The sequence below is a fragment of the Salvelinus fontinalis genome, chromosome 14 (assembly GCF_029448725.1).
Source record: "Salvelinus fontinalis isolate EN_2023a chromosome 14, ASM2944872v1, whole genome shotgun sequence".
In the NCBI taxonomy this organism is placed as follows: Eukaryota; Metazoa; Chordata; class Actinopteri; order Salmoniformes; family Salmonidae; genus Salvelinus; species Salvelinus fontinalis.
Window position 1 is genome coordinate 24,386,002 of NC_074678.1, and position 25,005 is coordinate 24,411,006.

Consider the following 25,005-nt stretch of genomic DNA (forward strand, 5'->3'; position numbering starts at 1 on the left):
AGAAAACAAAACATATTTTACATAGGTTTAAAGATTAACTGCTTGTGAATCCAACCACGGTGTCAGATTTTAAAAATGCTTTACAGCGAAAGCATACATTACGATTATGAGAACATAGCCCACGAGACAAATCATTACAAACAGTAACCAGCCAGGTAGAACAGTTACACAATTTAGAAATAGAGATAACATTAATCCCTTACCTTTGATGATCTACATATGGTTGCATTCAGCAGACATTCATTTACTCAATAAATGTTATTTTTGTTCGATAAAGTCTCTTTATACCCAAAAACCTCTGTTTTGTTTGCACGTTTTCTTCAGTAATCCACAGGCTCAAACAAAGTAAAAACAGAAAGACAAAAAAATATAAATTGTATCCGTAAAGTTCATAGAAACATGTCAAATTGTTTATATTCAAACCTCAGGTTGTTTTTAGCCTAAATAATCAATAATATTTCAACCAGACAATAACGTCGTCAATATAAAATGTAAACAAGAAACGCACTGTTTCGGATTTGCGCAGGAAAAAGCTCTGTGACACGGCAGGGTCCACTCATTCAGACTGCTCTTACTTATTCATTTTTCAGAATACAAGCCTGAAACATTTTCTGAGGACTGTTGACATCTAGTGGAAGGCATAGAAACTGCATTTTGAGTCCTAAGTCAATGGATACTGTATTGGCATTGAATAGAAACTAAAAAAAAGAAAAGAAAAAAAAACTACTTCCTGAATGGATTTCTCATGTTTTTGCCTGCCAAATCAGTTCTGTTATACTCACAGACACTATTTTAACAGTTTTGGAAAATTTAGAGTGTTTTCTATCCAAATCTACCAGTTATATGCATATCATATATTCTGGGCCCGAGATACAGGCATTTTAATTTGGGCATGCATTTCATCCAAAATTCTGAATGCTGCCCCCTACCCTAGAGAAGTTAATGCAACTGGTGGCCACACCAGATACTGACTTACTTTTTGATCTTTATCCCCCCTTTGTTCAGGGACACATTATTCCATTTCTGTTAGTCACATGTCTGTGGAACTTGTTCAGTTTGTCTGTTGAATCTTATGTTCTTACAAATCTTTACACATGTTAAGTTTGCTGAAAATAAATGCAGTTGATAGTGAGAGGACATTTCTATTTTTGCTGAGTTTAGTATGTATAAGCTGGAAGTAGAAGCCTAACAGGCTGACCATACCGGACGCGTTGCAAATTAAATTTACACATACTTTATTCAATCATTGCACCCACACTGCTTTCCCGCGTCAGTGTTGTAATGCCCTAAAATAGAACTTGGTTCTAATTGTGACGCTCGACGAGCTGCAAGTCCTGCCTCTCCCGTCTCCTCATTGGTTTTTAGGAGCATATGCCCACGTGGGTGGTTGAAAGAGGAACTGAGTTTAACATTCCAGTCCGTTGTGGTCATGCACCTTAAAGTTGGTTGCCAACCGCCATATAATGTACGAAGAAGAAGAAGCCTGAAGAAAGGAGGAGAGATTACTAGAAACAAACTCGGTTGACCGTTTTATCTGTGGATTAATTGTCGGAGTAGAGGACCTTGTGCATTTCAGGTAAAATAATAACCCAATGTTTATATCCCACGACAAATTAGCTAGCTAGCTTAATTGCCATAAATGTTTAATGCTTTTCGACCTGTCTCTAAGTTAATATAATTGATTCAGAGTTTGTTTTGATATTTCAACCTGTGTGTCCTGATCGCGTCTGGTGTGGGTGGACAAAATGGTGTGGGTGGACAAAAAGTTTACTTAAATTAGGGGAGGGGTGGTAGGGTTAAGGGAAAATAATGAAGGAACACTTTTTTTATTTCTATTTACAAATATATATTGCAAAATGATGCAGAGGATTATCTGCAATATTAAAGCTGGTCTACCCCCCCCCCCCCCAAAAAATGTAATATATAAGTACTGAACAAAAAATATAAACGCAACATTGCAACAACATTGAAACTGTTGGTCTAAAAGATCCCAGAAATGTTGCATATGCACAAATCTTACTTCTTTCAAATTGTGCACAAATTTGTTTACATCCCTGTTGGTGAGCATTTGTCCTCCTTTGCCAGGATAATCCATTCACCTGACAGGTGTGGCATATCAAGAAGCTAATTAAATAGCATTATCATTACACAGATGCACCTTTTGCTGGGGACAATAAAAGGCCACAAATGTGCAGTTTTGTTACACAACAAAATGCCACAGATGTCTCAAGTTTTGAGGGAGGGTGCAATTGGCATGCTGACTGGAGGAATGTCCACCAGAGCTGTTGCCGGAGAATTTAATGTTAATTTTCTCTACTATAAGCCGCCTCCAATGTTTTAGAGAATTTGGAAACACTTCCAAACGGCCTGACAACCGTAGACCATGTGTAACCATGCAAGTGCAGGACCTCAACATTCCCACATATGCTGAGCACTTGATGGCTGCTTTTCCTTCACTTTGCAGTCCAACTCATCCCAAACCATCTCAATTGGGTTGAGGTTGGGTGATTGTGGAGGCCAGGTCATCTGATGCAGCACTCCATCACTCTCATTCTTGGTCAAACAGCCCTTGCACAGCCTGGAGGTGTGTTTTGGGTCATTGTCCTGTTGAAAAACAAATGTTAGTCCCACTAAGCGCAAACCAGATGGGACGGTGTATCGCTGCGGAATGCTGTGGTAGCCATGCTGGTTAAGTTTGCCTTGAATTAAAAATAAATCGGACAGTGTCACCAGCAAAGCACCATCACACAACCTCCTCCATGCTTCACGGTGGGAACCACACATGCGGAGATCATCCATTCACCTACCAAAAATCTCATGTTTCTTGGCCCAAGCAAGTGTCTTCTCATTGGTATCCTTTAGTGGTTTCTTTACAGCAATTCGACCATGAAGGCCTGACACACAGTCTCCTCTGAACAGTTGATGTTGAGATGTCTGTTAATTGAACTCCGTGAAGCATTTATTTGGGCTGTAATCGGTGGTGCAGTTAACTCTAATGAATGTAGCTCTGCTGCAGAGTAACTCTGGGTCTTCCTTTCCTGTGGCGGTCCTCATGAGCCAGTTTCATCATAGCGCTTGATGGTTTTTGCGACTGCACTTGAAGAAACTTTCAAGGTATTGACTGACCTTCATGTCTTAGTAATGATCTACTGTCGTTTCTCTTTGCTTATTTGAGCTGTTCTTGCCATACTGATTTTTTCCCCCACCTTTATTTAACCAGGTAAGCTAGGTGAGAACAAGTTCTCATTTACAACTGCGACCTGGCCAAGATAAAGCAAAGCAGTGCGACAGAAACAACAACAGAGTTACTCATGGAATAAACAAGCGTACAGTCAATAACACAATAGAAAAAAAGCTTTACCTAGCATAGACTTATAGATGACCTGGAGCCAGTGGGTCTGGCGATGAGTATGTAGTGAGGGCCAGCCAACTAGAGCATACAGGTCGCAGTGGTGGGTGGTATAAGGCGCTTTGGTAACAATGGATGGCACTGTGATAGTCTTCATCCAATTTGCTGAGTAGAGTATTGGAAGCTATTTTGTAGATGACATCGCCGAAGACGAGGATCGGTAGAAAAGTCAGTTTTACTAGGGTAAGTTTGGCGGCGTGAGTGAAGGAGGCTTTGTTGCGAAATAGAAAGTCGATTCTAGATTTTATTTTATATTGGAGATGTTTGATATGAGTCTGGAAGGAGAGTTTGCAGTCTAGCCAGACACCTAGGTATTTGTAGTTGTCCACGTATTCTAGGTCAGAACCGTCCAGAGTAGTGATGCTAGTCGGGCGGGCGGTTGTGGGCAGCAAACGGTTGAAAGCATGCATTTGGTTTTACTAGCGTTTAAGAGCAGTTGGAGGCCACGGAAGCAGTGTTATATGGCAATGAAGCTCGTTTGGAGGTCAGTTAACAGTGTCCAAAAATGGGCCAGATGTATACCGAATGGTGTTGTCTGCGTAGGTGGATCAGGGAATCACCCGCAGCAAGAGCGACATCGTTGATATATTCAGAGAAAAGAGTCAGCCCGAGAATTGAAGCCTGTGGTACCCCCATAGAGACTGTCAGAGGTGCGGACAAAAGGCCCTCCGATTTGACACAATGAACCTTGTCTGCGAGGTAGTTTGTGAACCAGGTGAGGCAGTCATTTGAGAAACCAAGGCTATTGAGTCTGCCGATAAGAATACGGTGATTGACAGAGTCGAAAGCCTTGGCCAGGTCGATGAAGACGGCTGCACAGTACTCTCTTTTATTGATGGCGGTTATGATATCGTTTAGTACCTTGAGCGTGGCTGAGGTGCACCCATGACCAGCTCGGAAACCGGATTGCACAGCGAAGAAGGTACGGTGGGATTCGAAATGGTCAGTGTTCTGTATATTAACTTGGCTTTCGAAGACTTTAGAAAGGCAGGGCAGGATGGATATAGATCTATAACAGTTTGGGTCTAGAGTGTCACCCCCTTTGAAGAGGGGGATGACCGCAGCAGCTTTCCAATCTTTAGGGATCTCGGACGATACGAAAGAGAGGTTGAACAGACTGGTAATAGGGGTTGCAACAATGGCGGCGGATAACTTTAGAGAGGGTCCAGATTGTCTAGCCCAGCTGATTTGTACAGGTCCAGGTTTTGCAGCTCTTTCAGAACATCTGCCATGTTCTGGAGAAGCTGGAGAGGCTTGTGCAAGTAGCTGCGGGGGGTGCGGAGCTGTTGGCCGGGTTTGGGGTAGCCAGGAGGAAAGCATGGCCAGCCGTAGAGAAATGCTTATTGAAATTTTCAATTATCATGGATTTATCGGTGGTGACCGTGTTACCTAGCCTCAGTGCAGTTGGGAGGAGGTGCTCTTGTTCTCCATGGACTTTACAGTGTCCCAAAACTTTTTGGAGTTAGAGCTACAGGATGCAAATTTCTGTTTGAAAAGTTTAGTCTTTGCTTTCCTGACTGACTGCGTGTATTGGTTCCTGACTTCCCTGAACAGTTGCATATCGCGGGGACTATTCGATGCTATTGCAGTCCGCCACAGGATGTTTTTGTGCTGGTCAAGGGCAGTCAGGTCTGGAGTGAACCAAGGGCTATATCTGTTCTTAGTTCTACATTTTTTGAAAGGGGCATGCTTATTTAAGATGGCGAGGAAATTACTTTTAAAGAACGACCAGGCATCCTCGACTGACGGGATGAGGTCAATATCCTTCCAGGATACCCCGGGCCAGGTTGATTAGAAAGGCCTGCTCGCAGAAGTGTTTTAGGGAGCATTTGACAGTGATGAGGGGTGGTCGTTTGACTGCGGGACCCATAGCGGATGTAGGCAGTGATCGCTGAGATCCTGATTGAAAACAGCAGAGGTGTATTTGCAGGGCAAGTTGGTCAGGATAATATCTATGAGGGTGCCCATGTTTACGGATTTAGGGTTGTACCTGGTGGTTTCCTTGATAATTTGTGTGAGATTGAGGGCATCTAGCTTAGATTGTAGGACTGCTGGGGTGTTAAGCATATCCCAGTTCAGGTAACCTAACAGAACGAACTCTGAAGATCGATGGGGGGCAATCAATTCACATATGGTGTCCAGGGCACAGCTGGGAGCTGAGGGGGGTCTGTAATAGGCGGCAGCAGTGTGAGACTTATTTCTGGAGAGATTAATTTGGTATGTTACCGAATAGATTTATCTTCTGTATTCCACCCCTACAAACACAACTGATTGGCTCAAACGCGTTAAGGAAAGAAATTCCACAAAGGTACTTTTACCAAGGCACACCTGTTAATTGAAATGCATTCCAGGTGACTACCTCAAGCTGGTTGATAGAATGCCAAGAGTGTGCAAAGCTGTCATCAAGGCAAAGAGTGGCTACTTTGAAGAATCTCAAATATAAAATGTATTTTGATTTGTTTAACACTTTTCTGGTTACTACATGATTCCATTGACCGACAGTGTGTGTGTGTGTGTGTGTGTGTATACACTACCATTCAAAAGTTTGGGGGCACTTAGAAATGTCCTTGTTTTTGAAAGAAAAGCAACAAAAAAATGTCCATTCAAATAACATCAAATTGATCAGAAATACAGTGCAGACATTGTTCATGTTGTAAATGACTATTGTAGCTGGAAATGTCAGTTTAAAAAAAAAAAGAAGTTTTTAATGGAATATCTACATAGGCGTACAGAGGCCCATTATCAGCAACCATCACTCCTGTGTTCCAATGGCACGTTGTGTTAGCTAATATAAGTTTATCATTTTAAAAGGCTAATTGATCATTAGAAAACCCTTTTGCAATTATGTTAGCACAGCTGAAAACTGTTGTGCTGATTTAAAGAAACAATGAAATTGGCCTTCTTTAGACTAGTTGAGTATCTGGAGCATCATCATTTGTGGGTTTGATTGCAGCCTCAAAATGGCCTTACAAGTCCTCAACTGGCAGCTTCATTAAATAGTACCCGCAAAGCACCAGTCTCAATGTCAACAGTGAAGAGGCAACTCCGGGATGCTGGCCTTCTAGGCAGAGTTGCAAAGAAAAAGCCATATCTGACTGGCCAATAAAAAGAAAAGATTAAGATGGGCAAAAGAACACAGACACTGGACAGAGTAACTCTGCCTAGAAGGCCAGCATCCCGGAGTTGCCTCCTCAACTGTTGACGTTGAGACTGGTGTTTTGCGGGTACTATTTAATGGAGCTGCCTGTTGTGGACTTGTGAGAGGCGTCTGTTTCTCAAACTAGACACTCTAATGTACTTGTCCTCTTGCTCAGTTGTGCACCGGGGCCTCCCACTCCTCCTTCTTTTCTGGTCAGAGCCAGTTTTGTGAAGGGAGTAGTACACAGCGTTGTACGAGATCTTCAGTTTCTTGGCAATTTCTCGCATGGAGTAGCCTTCATTTCTCAGAACAAGAATAGACTGACGAGTTTCAGAAGAAAGTTATTTATTTCTGGCCGTTTTGAGCCTGTAATCGAACCCACACATGCTGATGCTCCAGATACTCAACTAGTCTAAAGGCCACTTTTATCCCTTCTTTAATCAGAACAACAGTTTTCAGCTGTGCTAACATAATTGCAAAATAGTTTTCTAATGATCAGTTAGCTAATCCAGGTTTATCATTTTAAAAGGCTAACACAACGTGCCGTTGGAACACAGGAGTGATGGTTGCTGATAATGGGCCTCTGTACGCCTATGTAGATATTCCATTAAAAATCGGCCATTTACAACATTAACAATGTCTACACTTTATTCCTGATCAATTTGATGTTATTTTAATGGACATAAAATGTGCTCTTCTTTCAAAAACAAGGACATTTCTAAGTGACCCCAAACTTTTGAACGGTGGTGTATGCACACACACTGATTATCTCTGTATATGCAGCTACCTTAAGGTTCCCAGCCCTTACCCCTCTCCTCTTGTTGGTCCCATTAGGACGGCATCAGGCAGCACCCAGCCCAAGGTGCCCCTGACTCTGTGCACCCAGGCTGGACGAGGGGTCACCATCGTCAGCCCCTCCACTTCTCTGGGGGCGATCGTTCCAGGGCCAGACTTCAACAAGCCCCTGCCCATCTGTCCCGGCCCTGCCCCCTCCAGCCCATTACCTGCTGCCATGGTGACGGCTGCTCACGTGGCGACCGGACAGGCCAAGGTTCTCATGCACATGACCTCCCAGATGACTGTTAACCAGGCACGCAATGCTGTCAGGACAGGTAGGGTCACCTACTAGGGGAATGGAGGTGTGCATTCTATGTAGCCTGAGGGTGGGATAGTGTGTTTGATAATGAATATATAGGGAAATGGTATGTGTGTATGATCTAACTCTGTGCCTCTCCTCTGGCCCCAGCAGCCTGCCACAGTCAGGACCGGCCCACCGCTGCTGTGACACCCATCCAGTCCCAGACCTCTGTAGCCTATCTGCCCCACCTGGCCGTGTGCCAGTCCCAGCCCTCTAACCCTGCCCAGGGCTGTGTCCGTGCCGGTGTGGCATTGGGCTGTGCCGCCGCCTCCCTCACTCCGCCCAACGTCAGTGCCGCCTCGCTGGATCGTGATGCCCTGCGACCAGTGGCAGACCTCACCATGCCCGTCGCCCCAGGCAACGGCAACTCCACGTCAGCTAATTCCTCCCTTGCCTGTCGGCTGGACAAGGACGGCAAGGTGGGCATTCATGATAGCACCCTAGCCATCTGTATTGTTATCAACAATGTTAGCATATTTCTCATGTTTGCATGTACTTCTATTATGCCTAGCATATTTGGCTGGTGTTCAACACGTCTACAGTGGATTCCAAAATTAGTTGACAATCGCCTGGAGTGTCTGGTGCTCTTGTTTACTGCAGTGTATTTTAAATACCATGTCCTCTGTATGTTGTTGAACACAGATATTCCAGTTTATCTTCAGAAACAAATTGACGCACAACGCTCAGTCTGTTTCACGGGCGAGACTAGAGATGGGAGTCAGTCCAGGCCAGCCAACACAAACAGAACAAACAGAACAGGCAGCTGGCAGCAGGCCAGATGAGGACATTACAACCCTGATTAGTCAGCCAACAACCTAATGACCAAGTCCATGGTTTCTGTTTATGCAGATTCTAATGTCCACACAATGAATTCCTTTAAGACAGTCTATATCCAGCCTACGCCGTTGTCAGACAAGTGCAACATAGTAGCAACATAATTTACTTTTTTCTCTCGCTTTCTCTGTTTCGTTCTGTCGTTCTGCAGAGGGAGAAGAAAGGTCTTCTGAAGCTGCTGTCATCTAACAAGAAGAAGTCTCGCCCTTCTCCCCCCTCCTCCCCCACCCTGGAGGCAGAACAGGCTGCTACGGGGGAGGTCTTCCAAAGGGCCATGGGCCCTGACACCACCCCCTCCCCCTCGCTCTCCTCCACCACCGTTGGCATGGGTAACCATGGCCGTGCAGTCCCCTGCCCCATGGAGCCTGAGCCTACTTTACCCACCACCCCAGAGTTAACACAACGTAAGAGCAGCCCACTGGATGGCTCTGCCCCCATCGCCCCGCCCCCTCGCCAGGCATGCTCCTCCCTCATCTCCCAGCAGCACGATGCTCGGCCAATCATATGCGAGAGGTACTTAATTTATTATATCGTAGGACAGTGACATGTAATGAATAAAATGGGCTGTCTGTGTATCTGTGTAGCGTTTCTGTTCTCCTGTGCTTCGTGGGGGGGGGAGGGGAGTATGTGTCAGTACAGTATCCTCTCTGATCCTCCATCTCTCCTCCCCAGGTACAGAGTGGTGGTGTCCTACCCCCCTCAGAGTGAGGCAGAGCTGGAACTGAAGGAAGGAGACATAGTGTTTGTCCACAGGAAGAGAGAGGACGGCTGGTTCAAAGGAACACTCCAGAGGAACGGCAGGACCGGACTGTTCCCTGGCAGCTTCGTAGACATCATCTGACTGACCTTTCTGACTCACATTGGACCACAGTGGACTGACCGTGACCTGACCACACCATGAACTGACCATCAATGGAACCACTTGTTTGTTGCCTTGTTTTAGGGTCAAACTGTGAGTCAACCAGATCAGGTTGCTAGGCACAGAAACATCAGATGGATCCATACACAACCTTATAAGAGGTCCTCAAAGCACAGAGGAGAATGATGAAATAGTTTAAACAGAGCTGAAGAGATAACTGGAGGACAGCACACTACTCATGTTGATTTTCTTTTTGTCAGTTATTTATATCTTTAACAATTCAAAACGTTAAATGTGTGCCTTGTACTGTTCCTCACTTTATTAAATGTAAGAAACCATATGAACTGTTAATAGATGGAAATATGACAAATTGTAACTTATTTTTTGTTCTCTGGAAAAGATGTGCTTGGCCTTTCGTTGTGTTTAGGGTTTCAATTGACACCTGCCTTATGACACATTTCCTATATCACTTTGTGCTCGACTCTTATTGGCTGCGGTGCTGAATGTTAATACTGCACTGTGTCTGCTGATTTTAAGAGCAAACAAACAATACAGCAGATGGGAGGAGAATAAGTGATGTCATCAGCACATACAGTGTAGCAAGAAAAGGGGTAGAGGTGGACCCAATTCCAGTCTGATCCCTTGAGCCTAGTCTTTTATTGACTGGAAGGTATCAGCTATATAGCAGTAGCTCCATACCCTCTGGTTGGGTAGTTTGCATTTCTGATTTATTGCAAACACCGAGTCATTTGAGATCCATGAGAGGCAGTGGACTTGATTGGAATTAGGCTCTGGACCTCTCTCCAACAATGGAATTTGCACAACCTCATCCTTTATCTCTTGGACTCTTGGTGCCCCAAACTGGGTTCTCTTTGAGCTTATTATAGAGAGAGAGATGTTTTGGTAAAATGATTATGCTGTTGATGCTCTGATGTCGGGTGTGGTTATCAAAACGTTCCCTTAACGTTAGGAAAGCCGTCTGCTGTTGACATACATTATTAGGTACTGGGAGAGGGATTTAATGTTCTTGTCTTTTTTGATGTGTTAAAACTAAAACACTCCATAGATCTTGCAATCAAATGTTACTTACTGTATATTCTTCTGTGTGTACTTATTGAACATCGTAGCTGCTCCCCCACTCCCATAATAGTAGACTAACCTTATCGGACATCGCTCTAGATCTCAAGTGAACGACAGACATCACATACAGTACAGTAAACGTGCTACGACTCTAACAGCTACATTTTAATAATATATTGATATTTATAGCCACGTGGATCTATACAACACCAGGTGCTCTGGACTGTGTCGCCTACAACATGGAAATGCAGCAAGACATCTGACAGACCTGATGTATGTATGACCTTCATGAGTTCTCAACCCTCATTTCAATGATTCATTCATTCCTAACGTGTCTTGTCACTACAAGACAAAACACTGCTTACTTATAAAGCACAAACTGTTTTCCTAATGTAACATATCATTATCACTCCTCTAATACAAGTTAGTATATTTATCCTTGAAGTTGCGAGAGAAGGTTTTTTAATACCGATCCATGACTTAGACCCTGTTGATTCTTGGTTTTGTCTAATTAAGCTGTACAGTGCATCTATTCAATGTGTCTAAGTGTTCTGTAGACTTGCATATGATTTGTGCGTGGTTGGTTAGATGGGGTTTTGTTGTTTCCTGTTTGTCTCAAAGCACAAAAAAAGAGGTGTGATTTGAGTGGGTTTAGAGGATGTGAAACCTCAGAGCCTTGGGTCCTACTTATTTTCAACTCCTTTCATTTCAAAGTAATCCAGTGGGGGCGAAATGGCACTCTTCACTCTCCCTCCCCCTTGTCCTCCTCCCTGTGCCTTTAGTCATGGTAATGAGATTGACAGCACTGTTAGAAACAAAGACAGAATCATCAGGCACCACATAATGAGGAATTGATTTAATCCAATCTTATATTTGTTGGCAGTAGAGAACAGTTTCAATTGGATTATATTAGTCAATGGTGGACAGTAAGTGGCTGTTCCATTGTTAGTGGACTGTGAGGGACGTCTGCCTACCTTCACTAGAGCACACCAGGCAGACACCAAGAGGCTAACGTCCTCTGTTTATTCCTGCTGCAGCCTTTCTCCTATCAGATCCTGTGGTGCAGTAACAACAGCTAAGGCTTCTGTCTAAATGACAGAATGGACCTTTTGGCACTAATCCACCCCAACAAGAGGTTTGCTCTTAGCAACTGGGTGTCAACAGCAGTAAGTCTGAAGGGGTTTGGGGGTCACATTTAGAGGTTGAGGACATTTTAAACACCAGATGGTGCTACATTTTGGACTTGAGAGGAATGTAGGTGACTAAATTTTCCAAAGCGTGATTGTTTGATTGGGTGTTTGTGTCAGGCAGAGTAACGGGGACCACTGTGTGTGACTAACTTCTGAATATGTTGTAGTTGATGTTTTGAGTGGTGGGTGGAGGCTGTATAAAGTGGTACGAAACACTGTTCAGACTGGTTTGCTTCTCAATTTGCTTGTGTAGAATTAACCTAATGTTTTACTGTTGTCTTGGCATTCTTCACCTCTTGTTCTGAACTGGGTCTTGCTTACTGATGAGCCTTTTTTTCATACACACACACACACACCATACATTTACACTTACCACACCATCAGTATATACCGTAGTCATTTTAGTCATATTTATTTTCATGTCTATAGTTGAATGATCAAACAATGCTTATGTTCTTTACATTCTCTGACTGGCAAGAACAACCGAACCAGTTAGCTTCGGTGTTCCTGTGAACGTTTTTGCTGTAATCTCATGCCTTGTTGGAACACAAGGTAGCACTAAAGTTTGCTTTATTAAACTAAACAGATTCTCCTTATGCCAAGGTGACTTACTTGAGTTTTTTGGGTTATAGTTATTTTTATATCGGTAAGTCTGATCATGGAAAAATTAGCATCCACTTGTTATTTGGTACAATACTATGTGTAAAACATTCTTAAGTATCAAAGGGAATAGCACATTTTTGTAAACATGACTATAACAATAAAAGCGAATGGTTTCCATGGTTTTGTCGGTCTGTTTTCGCCCTTGTGTTTAGATGGTCTCTTCCTGCCAGGGTAGAGCTGTCTGAAAACATTACCACCGACATGAGGGACATGACAGCAAAGTCACCTCTCTTGCCCTCTCATCCATCCCATCCTACTCTGCGGGGCCTGCTTAAGATCGTGTGTGTGTGTGTGATGCGCCAGTTGGTCTGTCTGAGCCTGTGTATACAGTGCCTTCGGAAAGTATTCAGACACCTTGACTTTTTCCACATTTTGTTACATTATTGCCTTATTCTAATATTGAGTTTAAATCCTCAGTACCCTATAATGACAAAGCAAAAATAGGTTTTTAGAATTTTACAAATGTATTCCAAATAAACGGAAATATCACATTTACATAAGTATTTACACCCTTTACTCAGTAATAGGTTGAAGCACCTTTGGCAGCGATTACAGCATCGAGACTTCATGGGTTTGATGCTACAAGCTTGGCAAACCTGTTTTTGGGGAGTTTCTCCCATTCTTCTCTGCAGATCCTCTCAAGCTCTGTCAGGTTGGATAGGGAGCGTTGCTGCATAGATATTTTCAGGTCTCCAGAGTAGAGGTCGACCGATTAATCGGAATGGCCGATTAATTAGGGCCGATTAAAAGTTTTCATAATAATCGGAAATCGGTATTTTTGGGCGACGATTATTTTTTTATATATTTTATACCTTTATTTAACTAGGCAAGTCAGTTAAAAACACATTCTTATTTTCAATGACGGCCTAGGAACGGTGGGTTAACTGCCTTGTTCAGGGGCTGAACGACAGATTTTCACCTTGTCAGCTCGGGGGATCCAATCTTGCAACCTTAGAGTTAACTAGTCCAACGCAATAACGACCTGCCTCTCGTTGCACTCCACAAGGAGACTGCCTGTTACGCAAATGCAGTAAGCCAAGGTAAGTTGCTAGCTAGCATTAAACTTATCTTATAAAAAACAATCAATCATGACCACTAGTTAACTACACATGATTGATGATATTACTAGATATTCTCTAGCGTGTCCTGCGTTGCATATAATCTGACTGAGCATACAAGTATATAAATATCTGACTGAGCGGTGGTAGGCAGAAGCAGGCGCGTAAACATTTATTCAAACAGCATTTTCGTGCGTTTTGCCAGCAGCTCTTCGTTGTGCGTCAAGCATTGCGCTGTTCAAGCCTATCAACTCCCGAGATGAGGCTGGTGTAACCTAAGTGAAATGGCTAGCTAATAGCGTTTCAAACGTCACTCGCTCTGAGCCTTCTAGTAGTTGTTCCCATTGCTCTGCATGGGTAACGCTGCTTCGATGGTGGTTGTTGTCGTTGTGTTGCTGGTTCGAGCCCGGGGAGGAGCGAGGAGAGGGACAGAAGCTATACTGTTACACTTGCAATACTAAAGTGCCTATAATAGTCCAATAGTCAAAGGTTAATGAAATACAAATAGTATAGAGGGAAATAGTCTTATAATTCCTATAATAACTACAACCTAAAACTTCTTACCTGGGAAGAAGGTAAGAAGGTACCTAACTCATGTTAAAAGGAACCACCAGCTTTCATATGTTCTCATGTTCTGAGCAAGGAACTGAAACATTAGCTTTCTTACATAGCACATATTGCACTTTTACTTTCTTCTCCAACACTGTTTTTGCATTATTTAAACCAAATTGAACATTATTTACTTGAGGCTAAATTGATTTTATTGATGTATTATATTAAGTTAAAATAAGTGTTCATTCAGTATTGTTGTAATTGTCATTATTACAAATACAGTTAAAAAAATTGGCCGATTAATCGGTATCGTGTTTTTTGGTCCTCCAAAACTTGGTATCGGTATCGGTGTTGAAAAATCATAATCGGTTGACCTCTACTCCAGAGATGTTCGATCAGGTTTAAGTCTGGCCTCTGGCTGGGCTACTCAAAGATATTCAGAGACTTGTCCCGAAACCACTCCTGTGTTGTCTTGGCTGTGTGCTTAGGGTCGTTGTCCTGTTGGAAGGTGAACCTTCGCCCCAGTCTGAGGTCCTGCGTGCTCTGGAGCAGGTTTTCATCAAGAATCTTTCTGTATTTTGCTCCGTTCATTTTTCCCTCAACCCTGACTGTGCAATGCGCCAGTTGGTCTGTCTGAGACTGTATATACAGTGCCTTCGGAAAGCCGCTACCGCTGAAAAACATCTCACAGTATGATGCTTCCACCACCGTGCTTCACCGTAGGGATGGTGCCAGGTTTCCTCCACACGTAAATCTTGGCATTCAGGCCAAAGAGTTCAATCGTGGTTTCATGAGACCAGAGAATCTTGTTTCTCATGGTCTGAGAGTTTTTAGGTGCCTTTTAGCAAACTCCAAGCAAGCTGTAATGTGCCTTTTACTGAGGAGTAGCTTCCGTCTGGCCACTCTACCATAAAGGCCTGATTGGTGGAGTGCTGCAGAGATGGGTGTCCTTCTGGCAGTTTCTCCCATCTCCAGAGGAACTCTAGAGCTCTGTCAGAGTCCCCATCAGATTCTTGGTCACCTCCCTAACCAGGGCCCTTTTCCCCTGATTGCTAAGTTTGGACGAGTAGCCAGCTCTAGGAAGAGCCTTCGTTGTCCTTAACTACTTCCATTGAAGAATGGAGGCCACTGTGTTCTTGGGGACCTTCAATGCTGTATAAATGTTTTGGTACCCTTCCCCAGATCTGTTCCTCGACACAATCCTGTCTTGGCGCTCTACAGACAATTATTTTGACAACATGGCTTGGTTTTTGCTCTGACATGCACTCTCAACTGTTGGGCCTTTTAAATAGACAGGTGCGTGTGCTTTTCCAAATCATTGTCAATCAATTGAATTTACCACAGGTGGATGCCAATCGCTGCCAACGGTGCTTCAACAAAGTATTGAGTAAAGGGTCTGAATACTTATGTAAATGTAATATTTCAAGTTGTTTTTTAAAATATAAATTTGCAAACATTTCTAGAAACCTGTTTTTGTTTTGTCATTATGGGGTATTTTGTGTAGAATGAAGGGGGGGGGGGCAATTTAATCAATTTTATAAGGCTGTAACGTAACAAAATTTGGATAAAGTCAAGGGGTCTGAATATTTTCTGAATGCACTGTACAGTCGTGGCCAAAAGTTTTGAGAATGACACAAATATTAATTTTCACAAAGTCTGCTGCCTCAGTTTGTATGATGGCAATTTGCAAATACTTCAGAATGTTATAAAAAGTGATCAGATGAATTGCAATTAGTTGCAAAGTCCCTCTTTGCCAAGCAAATGAACTGAATCCCCCAAAACATTTCCACTGCATTTCAGCCCTGCCACAAAAGGACCAGCTGACATCATGTCAGTGATTCTCTCGTTAACACAGGTGTGGATGTTGACAACGATAAGGCTGGAGATCACTCTGTCATGTTGATTGAGTTTGAATAACAGACTGGAAGCTTCAAAAGGAGGGTGGTGCTTGGAATCATTGTTCTCCCTCTGTCAACTATGGTTACTTGCAACGCGTGACGTCATCATTGCTTTGCACAAAAAGGGCTTCACAGGCAAGGATATTGCTGCCAGTAAGATTGCACCTAAATCAACCATTTATCGGATCATCAAGAACTTCAAGGAAAGCGGTTCAATTGTTGTGAAGAAGGCTTCAGGGCGCCCAAGAAAGTCCAGCAAGCGCCAGGACCATCTCCTAAAGTTGATTCAGCTGCGGGATCGGGACACCACCAGTACAGAGCTTGCTCAGGAATGGCAGCAGGCAGGTGTGAGTGCATCTGCACGTACAGTGAGGCAAAGACTTTTGGAGGATGGCCTGGTGTCAAGAAGGGCAGCAAAGAAGCCACTTCTCTCCAGGAAAAATATCAGGGACAGACTGATATTCTGCAAAAGGTACAGGGATTGGACTGCTGAGGACTGGGGTAAAGTCATTTTCTCTGATGAATACCCTTTCTGATTATTTGGGGCATCCGGGAAAAAAGCTTGTCTGGAGAAGACAAGGTGAGCGCTACCATCAGTCCTGTGTCATGCCAACAGTAAAGAATCCTGAGACCATTCATGTGTGGGGTTGCTTCTCAGCCAAGGGAGTGGGCTCACTCACAATTTTGCCTAAGAACACAGCCATGAATAAAGAATGGTACCGACACATCCTCCGAGAGCAACTTCTCCCAACCATCCAGGAACAGTTTGGTGACGAACAATGCATTTTCCAGCATGATGGAGCACCTTTCCATAAGGCAAAAGTGATATCTAAGTGGCTCTGGGAACAAAACATTGTTTTTTTGGGGGGTCCATGGCCAGGAAACTCCCCAGACCTTAATCTCATTGAGAACTTGTGGTCAATCCTCAAGAAGCACTTGGACAAACAAAACCCCACAAATTCTGACAAACTCCAAGCATTGATTATGCAAGAATGGGCTGCCGTCAGTAAGGATGTGGCCCAGAAGTTAATTGACAGCATGCCAGGGCGGATTGCAGAGGCCTTGAAAAAGAATGGTCAACACTGCAAATATTGACTCTTTGCATCAACTTCATGTAATTGTCAATAAAAGCCTTTGACACTTATGAAATGCTTGTAATTATACTTCAGTATTCCGTAGTAGCATCTGACAAAAATATCTCAAGACACTGAAGCTGCAAACTTTGTAGAAATTAATATTTGTGTCATTCTCAAAACTTTTGGCCACAACTGTATATTGTTATATACAACCCAGGAATTTCAGCAGTGCGTTTTGGTTCAGTAGTTAGCCGTTTTTAGCAGTTTTTGGAGTTAATTGTATTAAAAAATGACAGGACAATGATATCAAAAGTGAGTACTGCATTTTGAAAATAAGATACTTCGATTGAATATGGAAGGGTGATTTAGTGCAATGAACAAGTGATTTCGTGAATTTGTGTGTACTCATTCAATTGTGCTTAGAGATTTGGAACAAACCATTTTGATCTATTTTGATTTTTGTGCTTAGAGTTAAGAAAACGTACTACATACTTGTGAAAATTGCACCTAAGTGATTGAAAAAAACTGTGTACAAAACACAGAGATTAGGTCACAATACAAAGGTAAAGCCTGGTTTTCACTTAAACACACAAACCCCAACAGCCAAATACTACATTGAGTCTATATAACAATGCATGCCTTTATTACCAGGAGAATAGGTCCTTGCTGTGTCTGCTTTTCCCACAATGCAATAAACTCTAAGGTGGTGCTCTGTGAGGTGGGTGAGTCATGCAGTCTCTTGTCTGTGTGTGTGGTGATGCTCAGCTGGATAATGTCTAAAGGAGCTGACAGGGTCTCTCTGAGGTCACACTGGTATGCTTCATCCAGATGATGGGTTGCCATGGAGATCGCTTATTCCAATTTGTGAGCATGACTGTGGTGGACAGAAGGGGTTAGGTGGCCCGATGGGGGATACAGGGACAAAGAGTTGGATATTGAGATAAAGAGAATTGCTTGCTTTTCATCTGACTTGGCTCTGTTGGCTTCTCTTTTCCCTCTCTCCCTCTCTTCTCTCAACTCTGACTGTCTGGTTCACTTTGCTCTCTGGTATCCAATGGTATCGGGTACTCTAACAGATTAATGAGGTGTCTTTTTAATCAATGAGCCTTGCTCTGGCATGACCGGGCCTTCCTACTGGAGAAGGAGGGAATCATTAGCTCTACTACAAACAGTGTAAATGTGTGTTTGTGTATAGAACATGTTGGTGAGGTGGGGGCGGGTAAGTCTATTAGATACGCTATACATTCATATGACTGAGTGAGGCGGTGTAAATATCTGTAGACGTAACCAAGAGTGATAAAGTGTTTATAGATTGATACAAGGTCACAGACTCTGGAGCATACAGTAAATATTAATATATGTATGCAAGAAGAAATAGAGAAAGTGTGTGTGTGTGTGTGTGTGTGTGTGTGTGTGTGTGTGTGTGTGTGTGTGTGTGTGTGTGTGTGTACTGTATATATGGTGAGGAAGACTGCAGAAAGTCTGTTCCTGTGTTTGCAGGTGTCATTAGACTACAGGAATGTGAAGGAGGAAAATGAAGTCATGATGTTTAGGATGATGATCTGAATACAAATTAAGCCTTGTCTCATACACAGACAAACTGTCTCTCTCCATACAGTGCATAATACATTTCAGTCAACACCTAAAAAATGTTGCTCAACAGTTTTTGTATTTTTATTTTCTTACATCTGTGTTTTTCCATCTGAGCGTATAGCTCATAAGACAGGTCAAACATCAGCTTGTGATTTACCCTCTCCTCTTCTTTACTCTCCTGTAACCGTCACTGAGGACAGCAAATAAATCCTGAACAACTTCCAAATGTTTCAAACCGTCCAGCTGTGTTTCTCCATTGTTTTTCACTGGTGACATTGAGCCAGGCTTCTGGAACTTGGGTCAGAAGGAGAGTCAGACGGAGACAACCTTACGGGTCCAAAGAGGAACGTAGGATAAAAGGTTAGGGTTGGGGTTGAGGGTAGGGTTAGGGTTGAACCAGATGTGGACATGAAGCTAGAGTTAGGGTTAGGGTTGAACCAGATGTGGACATGAAGCTAGAGTTAGGGTTAGGGTTGAACCAGATGTGGACATGAAGCTAGAGTTAGGGTTAGGGTTGAACCAGATGTGGACATGAAGCTAGAGTTAGGGTTAGGTAGCCTCGTCCCAAACCAGGTTTGACAACGACTTAATTTTGGAGGTATGGCAATGAGACTAGGGTTTGGCTTGAACTGGGATGTTGACATGAAGCTAGGGTAAGGGCTGACCTAGACTATGTTTAACCCCTAGCTCAATCCTAACCCTAGCCTAGATCTTATCGTCATTTATATGCTGTGGACAGGCTCTGGTTTGGTTTGTTTCAAATGTCTGAGGGTCCAGCTACCTGTGAGGGGCCACTGGCACTAGCTGTGAGATTTATGTGAGTGTCTCTTGTTCCCTCATGTAGTTGAATTAATAAACACACTATAGAACAAATGGCGACCTCCGTGTGTACTGTGCCAATGAACAACTAACGTATACTCACGTTATGATAATTATACAGAGAAATACCAAATTATTATCCATCTTAAACGACAACAGCGTTGCGTGAAAACGTGACATTTCCAACAGAACTCTTTAAAATGATCTTGGTAGCATAGCTAGCTATAGCTAGCTGTTAGATCACCTACACCAGGGGTGTAAAACTCATTCCATGGAGGGACTAGACTGTGCTGTTTTTTTTGTTTTTTTCCTTTCAATGAAGACCTAGACAACTAGGTGAGGGGAATTTCTTACTAATCAGTGACCTTAATTCATCAATTAAGTACAAGGGAGGACCGAATGCCCGCAGATATTTTTCCGTCCCTCTGTGGAATGAGTTTGACACATGATCTACACAGACAGTGCAGGGAAGTGACTGTCTGTCTGCGTGGGCTGCCTGGGTTCAGGGGAGTGGGTGCTCTGAGAGGTCAAGGGGGTTCAGTAGACCTTAAACCAGGCTGCCCCTGAAGCCACTTGCCTATGTCATCTCATCTTTGATTTGCTCTGCGCTGTGTTTTGGTCTCCTGCAGGGCAGGGGCATGCCCAGGCGGTGTGTGGGGGCTCCAAGGGCATTGGCAGGGCTTTATCAAGGCTGCTGACAGAGAGAGGCTGCAGGGTTGTTGTGGTGTCCAGGAACCAGCATGCTGCTCAGGCCACTGTGGCATTCCTCGATGGAGGTACAGTATAATACCTGCAGGTGTGTCATGCACCTGTTTGTTGGGCTCTTCTGTTCACATTTGCAAAACCAGATGATGAGCCTAGTGCCACACTAACTACTGTTGTTAATTAAATACAGCTGTAATGTTCTGTTTACCTAATGCTACATCAATCTCTCATGTTCTAGCTGACCATGTGGGCTTTTGTTGTGACGTCTCCAAAGGAGAGGAAGTGCAGAAGACGTTTAGGATTATCCTGAAGACCTGTGGAAACATCTCATACCTGGGCAATGCAGCTGGCACCAACAGGTGTGTGACTGTGAATGAATCAGTACTCGTATAGGTTAGTTTCATACCTTCAGTACTCCCATGGCAGTCTTAAGCAGGTGAGCTTGCATGTGTAAGAACTCGTCCATATCCTGTGTGTGTGTGTTCAGGGATGGTCTGTTACTGTGGACCAGGCTAGAAGACATGGTGGCTATGCTTCATACCAACCTACTGGGGAGCATGTTGAGCTGCAAGGAAGCGCTACGGAGCATGCTCCACACTCAGGGAGGGGCCATTGTCAACATAGGTACTGTTACTGCATGTACAGCCCCATGTCATTATTTGAGATATCAGATGCATTCAATGTTGCAGTTTGGCCACAAGGTGGTGGTTGTGGTCCAGGTAATAAACATAATTTCCCACTTCACTTTACATTGAGTTAACCCAATTACTGTGTTCATGTGATCTGTGTGTACTGTAGGCTCTGTGGTAGAGTTGAAGGGGAACGCAGGTCAGTGTGTGTGTACAGTGCCAGTAAAGCGGGTCTGGAGGGCTTCACCTGCTCTCTGGCCAAGGAGGTGGCCTCGCGAAACATCAGGGTTAACTTGCTGGCTCCAGGTATGTAACTGTCCCTCCTTTCTTTACTGTGTCTCTCTTTCATCTGTCTGCTTATTCTCCTCAACTCCTAGCCTTTGCACTAGTCTGTTTAGGATTTTGTTATCTCTGTCATTGGCATGCTAAATTAGAAACAGTCTTGTACTGTACCTAGGATATTAGTTTCCACTGTTCTCTTAGCTCGAATTTAGTTCTTTCCTGATCCTGTCCCTCCCTTCTCTTCTCTCCGCTAGGTTTCATCGGGACAGTCATGACAGCGGGGCTGGGGGAGTAGGTATGGACCATCTGTTTTTAAATATCTGCTTTTTATAAATATCTGCTTTTAATCAGATTTTTAATATCTGCTTTTTAATCAGCTTTTCGTCTACTCAAGCTCATAACTTTTTAACTGATTTTGGAGTGTACTTTTTAATTCTGATTCACCTTGCCTTTGAATGTGAGGAAATTAGTGCTGAGCAGAATTACTTGAATTTCATTTAGTTCTTTTTTTGTGTGAGCCCAACGCGCCGTTTCTCTAGAGAGAAATCAAATAATTCACTAGAGAAATCAAGTCAAGAGCTATGTGGGAGGCCGGGGTGAATGGAGTTGTACGTTTCATTAAGCAAATATTCAACGTAGTTCAGCGCAGAAATGTGGTAATTAACTACAATGACCATAATCCATTTCACCTGTTCTTACCGGCTCGGGTCAGAGACACATACACTTTTACGCCTGCTATACGTTAGGTTAGATGCACACAGACCACATGAGAGAGGAATGTGCATAATGTCGAGGTTGATAGAGGCCGTTTGTAAAAGTAGGCCTTATCTACTTTTAAGAACTAGAAAAATGATTTTGTCAGACAGCTCTGCAGCATACTTTGGCAAACTAGCCTAGCTAAATAGGATGACTAAAGACAGTACAGTATGGTATTGCAGAGATTTGAAATGGTATCTCATCTGTTATTTCCTCCAGTGGATAAACATTGTGCCTCACTGGAGAGTGCTGCCCAGTCCCCTAGTCCCCTCACACAGCTGCTACTCACCAGTCACATACATTTACATGCCATTAGAAGCCTTCATGGATCTGGCGCATCTGTGCTCAGCTGCTGTCTGCCATGTGAACTGTAATCATTGTGATGTCATTTAACCTAAGATCAAGGTGGAGACAATTGAAACCTGGGATCAAGGTGAAATATAATCCAATAAGCTTTTTCATTAAAGAATGGAATTTTCCCTGTGATGGATAATATGGCTGCTGAGTACATTGGTGTGGAATTGATTTGTCCAGGGTCTCCTTACTCAACATAAACACGGTAACTCCAGACTTTGATTTTTTATTACCTTTCATAAACTAACATGATATCAGGAGAACATTCCATATACAGGCACAGATTGGCATATAAATCAAAAAGGTGTCATATATGTTTGTGTGAGTGACCACAGTAATGGCAGGATGAAACATGATCTGAGCAGATACAGCAAAAGATGCCCATTTGGTAATACAGTAGTGAAAGAAAATATATAATTACTTATTTCAATACAATTCTGTGCATATATTCTCCCTTCTAAACAGTTTATAATTGTCATTTGGTAAAAGTGCCTCAGAAAAATATGGACAGATATTGTGATTAAAATAGGCCCAAGTGATCTTTCAAAGGCAATATAGTTTTAAAAAGTATGATATTTTAATACAGACAGGGTTATGTTTTGTCATTGAACATTTGACAAGATAAAAAATCTCTAACATAATTTATGTCAAGTTTCTTGGGAAAGTAAATACAGAGTTGTTGTTTTTTCATACAAAAATAAAGCAGACCATCTGTAATGTGTGATCAATCCACTGAAGCCATTTTTAGGACTGTCTCCTGTGTTTGTGAAGATTTTAAACTGAAACCATCAAAGGAAATAAATTATCTCCAGAATCTGTCATAACGGTCATTTTCATTATCATCAACACCATCATCCTTTCATCAACATAATCCATTGCTTTGTCATCTTCTCACACTGAATTCCATTCTGAAAAACTTGCTTTTGTCTGTCCTTGACGTCTCCCACTCACGGATCACACAGTTCACAAGCGTTGAAGTGACTGTTGACACTTGGCTGAGACAGATCTTGTGGGCCTCCTGGCCCAGGATAACCCCTCATCCTGTCCCTGTTACAGTCAACCTTCACATGCCAGTACCTCCTAGTATGTCACGGACCTCTCTTTCCATCAATCAATCACTGAAGTTACTATGGTAACACAAAGCTCTCAACAGTGTCTGCATCATTCAGCCAACATTCTCTTTTTCACAACTCATCTAAAGTTACTAAACAGTTTTAACTTCCAAGGTCATTTGACCTGACAAAAAAACAGAAGCGAAAAGTATGTAAGGCCCGGCCTTGTGCAATATCTATGGTAATTATGATAAATGTTGAACCCGACAATTCTGATATCTAGGGTATTGTGCTACTTATAACAAAAAAAATAGACTCTGCTGATATCCATATTGTGCTATATTACCCAGACTATGCTGTGATACCCATATAAAATAATAACTTTGTGTTTTGGGGTTTCTCCTTCGTCCCTCAACAGTCCAGGGAAACATAACGTGCTGCTCCCATGCTTTGGACTTTCCATTGCAGATCCAAAGTCTGTCCCATTTCTACATATCTCTGCCCCTACAATTTGGTGCCTTTGTTGAGGGAGTATTTCATAAAACGTCATTCATTTAGATACAGCGTTACAAATGGCAACATTGTAACATGCATAATAATGCTACTTTCAACTTAAACTTTAAACCTTCAATTATAATTTTTACAGAGAGATTGTGTGAGATATCTCAGACACTTCAGAGGTGAACCCACTTTTGTGTGGTAATGGCAGTTTTACAATCGAAAATAAACTTCAATGGCTGCTCAGGGTAGATTCCTCTGCTTTTATGGTTGACAAAATGGAACCATCTAATCCTAAATTGGGATCCATGTTTGATTGACACTGAGATATTATGGGGTGTCACATTGCCCGTCATCCATCTTCCAGAAAGGTATCTGTGGCCTTGTCGTAAAACACCTCGGGTGGAGGGGGTTACAATTACCCCTATGTCTGGGGAGAACGGGGCGGAACAGGGCTGGTGGTACTGGGGTCAAGGGTCAGTTTTAAGGCATTACATTAGGGAGTTGTTTGGGCATGTGGTGCCCCCGCTGGTCTCTACAGGTCATCACTCTCCACCAGGCCTCCCGGCTGCAGGGGGCTGGAGTCAGGGAAGAAGGCTGCCTTCACGTCCAGCCCTCTCTCTGTCAGCGCTGCATAGCGACTCGTCGACGGACGCACCTTCTTAGGCTTGGGAGTGTTGGGCTGCTGCCACTGAGCTGAGGAGAGGAAAGAGGGGGATGGAGTATACAGTGGGGCAAAAAAGTATTTAGTCAGCCACCAATTGTGCAAGTTCTCCCACTTAAAAAGATGAGAGAGGCCTGTAATTTTCATCATAGGTACACTTAAACTATGACAGACAAAATGAGAAAAAAAATCCAGAAAATCACATTGTAGGATTTTTAATGAATTTATTTGCAAATTATGGTGGAAAATAAGTATTTGGTCACCTACAAACAAGCAAGATTTCTGGCTCTCACAGACCTGTAACTTCTTCTTTAAGAGGCTCCTCTGTCCTCCACTCGTTACCTGTATTAATGGCACCTGTTTGAACTTGTTATCAGTATAAAAGACACCTGTCCACAACCTCAAACAGTCACACTCCAAACTCCACTATGGCCAAGACCAAAGAGCTGTCAAAGGACACCAGAAACAAAATTGTAGACCTGCACCAGGCTGGGAAGACTGAATCTGCAATAGGTAAGCAGCTTGGTTTGAAGAAATCAACTGTGGGAGCAATTATTAGGAAATGGAAGACATACAAGACCACTGATAATCTCCCTCAATCTGGGGCTCCACGCAAGATCTCACCCCGTGGGGTCAAAATGATCACAAGTACGGTGAGCAAAAATCCCAGAACCACACGGGGGGACCTAGTGAATGACCTGCAGAGAGCTGGGACCAAAGTAACAAAGCCTACCATCAGCAAGGGCATTGAAGATGA

The 25,005-nt window shown here is 43.1% G+C and overlaps 2 protein-coding genes and 1 pseudogene across 3 annotated transcripts in view; 2 read left to right on the top strand and 1 right to left on the bottom strand.

Annotated features, from left to right (window-relative positions):
* LOC129869662 (E3 ubiquitin-protein ligase SH3RF1-like) overlaps window positions 1–12,429 on the top strand; it is an 80,279-nt gene extending 67,850 nt beyond the window's left edge. The window contains exons 9-12 of one of the 2 annotated variants that reach the window (XM_055944286.1): window positions 7,383–7,660; window positions 7,795–8,105; window positions 8,672–9,033; window positions 9,193–12,429. In XM_055944286.1, coding sequence (XP_055800261.1) covers window positions 7,383–7,660; window positions 7,795–8,105; window positions 8,672–9,033; window positions 9,193–9,361 — 1,120 coding nt within the window. In that variant the 3' untranslated portion in view covers window positions 9,362–12,429. The remainder of the gene's footprint in view (window positions 1–7,382; window positions 7,661–7,794; window positions 8,106–8,671; window positions 9,034–9,192) is intronic. The other variant, XM_055944287.1, reaches the window with a different exon arrangement.
* An 844-nt stretch (window positions 12,430–13,273) lies between these two features.
* Window positions 13,274–25,005, top strand: part of LOC129869665 (carbonyl reductase family member 4-like) — an 18,643-nt pseudogene continuing 6,911 nt past the window's right edge.
* Window positions 22,245–25,005, bottom strand: part of LOC129869663 (palladin-like) — a gene marked incomplete in the record, with an annotated part of 71,030 nt that continues 68,269 nt past the window's right edge. Inside the window, 1 exon segment of the mRNA XM_055944289.1 lies at window positions 22,245–24,280. Within this exon segment, the coding sequence (XP_055800264.1) occupies window positions 24,120–24,280 (161 nt within the window).